The following is a 5003-nucleotide window of genomic DNA, read 5'->3' on the forward strand; positions in this document are numbered from 1 at the left end:
CCCCGGGAGCTGGGAGACCAAGATTCCGGCGTCTAGGATCGCGTTACCCTGGATGTGCCAGCGTCCACATTCGCGGAGGGCCGCTATTCACCGGGTTGGGAAGCGGAGCGATCCTGGCACCCGGGTGTCCTGGGGCTCGAGCCACACGGGCGCATGGAGAGGGTTGACTTTGGCCTCGATCCCCGGCCTTTCACTGAGTCTTCTCACGCCCTCTAGCCCTTGCCGCCCCAGTCCCCGGCTTCTCGGCTGAATGTACCCTCCAGCAAGCCCTTTCTACTCCCAGCCCACCTCCCAGGGCCCCCCAAAGCGGGCTTCTGGAGCGCTCCCCACGGCGCGCGGCTCCAGCCACATCCCCAAGCTCCTCCGGCTGACCCTCTCGCATTATCTCCCGTAGTCTCTGAAGCCAGCCTGGTCCGCCTCTACCGCCGGTTCCGGGACCTGGACAGGAACAAGAAGGGCTACCTGTGGTGAGGGGAGCTGACATGATCACTTTCCACCTGTCTCCCTGACCCCGTGCCCCTCCGGGACCTCCGTCTCCCGTCTTTGCCCTACCCTCTTTGCCCTTTGACTTAACAGCCGCACGGATCTCCGGCAGATTGGGGCTCTGGCAGTGAACCCTCTGGGGGACCGCATTATAGAAAGCTTCTTCACTGATGGGTGAGGCCTCGCGTGGGTGGGTGCGGGGTGGTGGTGGTGGTGGGGTTAGGGATACGGGCAGAAAAAGGGCCAAGGTGACCACTGCCTCTGGTCCATCCTACCCACCAGGAGTTACAGTGTGGATTTCTCAGGCTTTGTCAGAGTCCTGGCTCACTTCCGCCCTGTAGACGATGAAGAACTACAGGACCCCAAGGCACCAGAACCCCTCAATAGCAGAATGAACAAGCTTCGCTGTGAGTTTGTGTGTTTCCACCCAAGGGCTAGTCAGAGGTCTAAGTCATTCCCAGACTGGAGCTTCCACTACAGATTCGTGTGGTACAAATAGGTTGTGAACCCAGAGTGACCCTACAGGACAGAGTAGAACTGCCCCATAGGGTTTCCAAGGCTGTGATCTTTAGGGAAGCAGGCTGCCACATCTTTCTCTTGTGGAGCAGCTGGTGGGTTCGAACCACCGACCTTTCCATTAGCAGGCAAGGGCTTAACCACTGGGCGGCCAGGGCTTCCATGGGCCCTATAAGGGAATGAATTCAGCTGGGTGGAGACTGAGCATCATGCCTCATTTAAACGTAGCAGCTAGCAGAGAGGCCAGATTTATCCAGCTGTGAGTGAGAGGCCCAGGAACCTCCCACAGCCTTTGTGAGTCTGTTGATGACCTCCCAACTCCTGCAGGGGGACCTTCTGCTGGAGAGAAAAAGAGAAGACTCACCTTCCTTCCTTCTTCCATTCTCTCCCCAGTTGCTTTTCAGCTCTATGATCTGGATCGAGATGGAAAGATCTCCAGGCATGAGATGCTACAGGTGGGAGGAATGCAAGGGCAAGAGATGGGATGTGTGGGTGGCGGGTGGCGGATGTTGGATGTTGGATGGTTTACTGCAACGGTTGTGGCGGATGAGGTGCGCTGATTGGTGGATAGAGGCTGCAGAGAATTGGTGGATTGAGTGGGTAATGGGGATGAGTGCGCTGATGTATGGGCTAGTTAGGGATGCTGAGGACAGTTGGATATAAAGTTGGGAATAGATTAGTGATTCTCAACTAATGTAATATTTCCTGAGTGATATTTGGCAATTTCTGGAGACATTTTGGGAGCTCTGGTGGCATGGTGCCTAATGCATTTGACTGCTAACCAGAAGGCTGGTGGTTCAAACCCCCCAGCCACTCCTTGGAAGGAAGACTGGGCAATCTATTTCCATACTGATCTAGGAAACCCAGGGGGGGTCCCTGTGAGTCGGGATCAACTCGACAGAGACACTTTTGGTTGTCACAACTTGAGGGGGGTATACTCTTGGCGTTTAGTGGGGTAGAGGTCAGGAATGCTGTTAAACATCCTACATCACACAGGATTTGTTGTTGTTGTTGTTATGTGCCATGAAGTCAGAGCCGACTCATAGTGATCCCTCCTTGGCTTTCTGAGGCAGTATCACTACGGAAGTAGATTGCCCCAACTTCCTTCTGAGGAGTGGCTGTTGGGTTTGAACTGCCAGCCTTCTGGTTGGCAGTCAAGTGCCTTCTATCTGACTGCAAATATCAATAATGCTGAGCTTGAGAAACTCTGAAACAGAAGTTGAGATGAGGTGGGGGATGGGATCGGGACTAGTTGGAGGATGAGGTGCCTGATGGGGTCGAGAACAGATGGAGGTGAAGGTGTAAGGTCGGGATTGCGTAAATGAGTTTGGACATATTGTTGAGTGTGGGACAGTGAGCAATGGGTGGGGTACTGGATGGAGAATCAGTGGGGAAAATTATTGGGGACATGGTGAGAAATGATTGGGATGAGGTGAAAAATGGGTGAGAGATGGATTCTGCTATTGGTAATAACTTTTAGAGTGAGGTGGGCAAGGTTTTGGGGTTAGTAGGAATACGCTTTGTGCCTCCTTATATCTGCTCCTCCCCTTACCTCCCAGGTTCTCCGACTGATGGTCGGGGTACAGGTGACAGAAGAGCAGCTGGAGAGCATCACTGACCGCACCGTGCAGGAGGCCGATGAAGATGGGGATGGCGCGGTGTCCTTCCTGGAGTTTGTCAAGGTCAGAACACCTGTAGGGCCTGGGCAGCTGAAATCAGGAGCTCCTAAGACAGATAGATGTGGGATATGAAGTTCAAAGGAGGAAGATAGAAAGATGGAGTTCTCAGGGAATGGTGGAGTCTTGAGGATGGGTAGAATCCCAGGGAAGGAGATTGGAATTCAAACGTCTTGACTACTACCCCTCTCTTCCCAGTCCTTAGAGAAGATGGACATTGAGCAAAAGATGAGCATCCGAATCCTGAAGTGACCCCTTTGTGCCTTTGACGACCTCATGCAGACAAGCATCTGTTTGGGATTCATCCTCAGCCCCCAAGAGGCAGGACCCCAATAACTGTATTCTTACTTCTAGACTGACCTTCATTTAGGGCCAAGGAGAGAAAGCGGGAAAGATGTGTACTCAGGTCTAGCCCATTTGATCTCAGGTCTGTAAGCAGCCAGCAATCTTTGGTTGCAAGTGACTGAAAACCCAACTCAAAGTGACATAAATGAAAAAAGGATTTATCACATAATAATAATAATAAAAGACCAGGCTTACTGGTCTAATAGAACTGGTAGAATGCCCAAGACTATGGCCCTTCGTCACCTTTCAGGCCTGGAACCGAACTCACTTCTGTGGCTCAGTTTTCAGCCACACAATAGACAGGCCTATGAGGTTACCAGTAACACCAGGGAGGTGCCTGCTCCTTAGAACAATCCAGCATAAGAGATCAGAAGGTTAGTATTGACCAGGGACAACACAGGAAGAGATAGGAAAGAAGGGCAGAGGGAAAGGCTTATCACTGGGAGAAAGTGGGGAAAGTGCTGTTACGTTGTGGGGATTGCAATCAATGACATGAAACAAAATGTGCATGAACTTCTGAACGGGAAACCTATTTACTCTGTAAACTTTCACCCAAATCACAACAAAAAAGTTAATAAAGGAAAAGGATTTTATGGATCATGTAATGAAAAAGTCTGGAAGTATATTTTTAGGCCCAGCTGGATGTAAAGGTACAAAGGATGCCATCAGAACTCAGTTTCTGTGTTGGTTTCTTTTTCAGGAAGGCTCTTTCTTTACGGTAAAATAAAGCCACCAGTAGCTTCAGGCTTCTAACCTATTAGCCTAGTCACCCAATGGGAGAGATTTTCTTTTCCCATAATTCCAAGCAAGGACTTAAGTTTGAGTGTTCTTGGCCTGACTCAGGGCCTGATCTTACCTCCTGGGGAATGGAATGCTCTAATTGGCCAGGCCTGTGTCATGTGCTCATTCCAAGAGCCAGGCAGTAAGGTCTGAGGACACAAGATGGGGGAAAGGGTGGTTGCTTAAAAGCAAATGAGGTGTTCTTATCAGAAGAAGGAGAAATGAGGCCAGTCAGGGAAAACAAGGGATGTTCATCGCCGTTAGGTTTTCCCTTGCCGTCTGGCCTCTTAAACCGCTTTCACTGAAGCTATGGGCATGTGAGTGTGCTGGCGTGGGGTGTGGTGAGAGGTGATGACCCAGTGATAACTAAGACATCCCTTCCTGAAGTGTGAGTTAATTCTTCAAAGTTTTGTGCATAACCTTGTTACTTTTATGGACTCCACTATAGCTGTAACTTACGGCGATTTCATGTGTGTCAGAGAACTGTGCGCTTTAGGGTTCCAATGGCTGAGTTTTTTGGATGGAGATCACCGTTCCCTTCTTCTGAAGTGTCTGTCAGTGGATTCAAATCTCCAACCTTTCTATTAGCGGCCGAGTGCCTCACCGTCTGCTCCACCCAGGGACTCCTTTCTGATTTTAGGGGGTTTGAAATCATGGAAAGACTATGTCCCATTGGGGCTCTGGGAACGTGGAAGAGTCTGGGGTGGTGTGCAAACCCCATTTTAATGTTTGTGTTTTGATTATACATAGTATGATTCTGAGGGATGAGTTTCCTGTTGCAGGGCGTGGAGGGTGGAGGGCCAAAGGGATATTTAATTCCTCAGGGAATTTTGCCATTTTTGTCAGGGGATTACCACGTGAACAAGGACTTTCTGATGGAGGGATGTCCTTGGCTCCAGATTAAAAAAGGTGTGTGTGGTGAGGGAAGAAAATGCAACTCACTGAGTGACCATTTTTCTAGGCATCATGAGGGAAACTCCGTATATGGAGAAAATGAGTCTCTGTAAAGTCGAAAAGAAAGGAGCCCTGGTGGCACAGTGATGAAGCACTCAGCTGCTAACCAAAAATTGGTGATTCGAACCCATGAGCTGTTCTGTGGGAGAGAGATGTGGCAGTCTGCTTCCATAAAGACTTACAGTCTTGGAAACCCTATGGGGCAGTTCTGCTCTGTCCTATTGGGTGACCGTAAGTTAGATTCAATTT

At 50.1% G+C, this 5003-nt stretch overlaps 1 protein-coding gene across 1 annotated transcript; it reads left to right on the plus strand.

The window, feature by feature from the left end:
- Window positions 1-394: 394 nt before the first annotated feature.
- On the plus strand, window positions 395-2927 carry CHP2 (calcineurin like EF-hand protein 2; the record flags this gene model as incomplete). Its single annotated transcript, XM_007951806.1, has 6 exons — window positions 395-467; window positions 577-657; window positions 766-890; window positions 1393-1454; window positions 2559-2681; window positions 2874-2927. Coding segments are annotated over 6 exons (518 nt in total), but the record flags the coding sequence as incomplete, so codon positions are not given.
- Window positions 2928-5003: the final 2076 nt, after the last annotated feature.

Source organism: Orycteropus afer, unplaced genomic scaffold (genome assembly GCF_000298275.1).
Source record: "Orycteropus afer afer isolate SDZICR_OR568_19922 unplaced genomic scaffold, OryAfe1.0 scaffold00312, whole genome shotgun sequence".
Lineage (NCBI taxonomy): Eukaryota > Metazoa > Chordata > Mammalia > Tubulidentata > Orycteropodidae > Orycteropus > Orycteropus afer.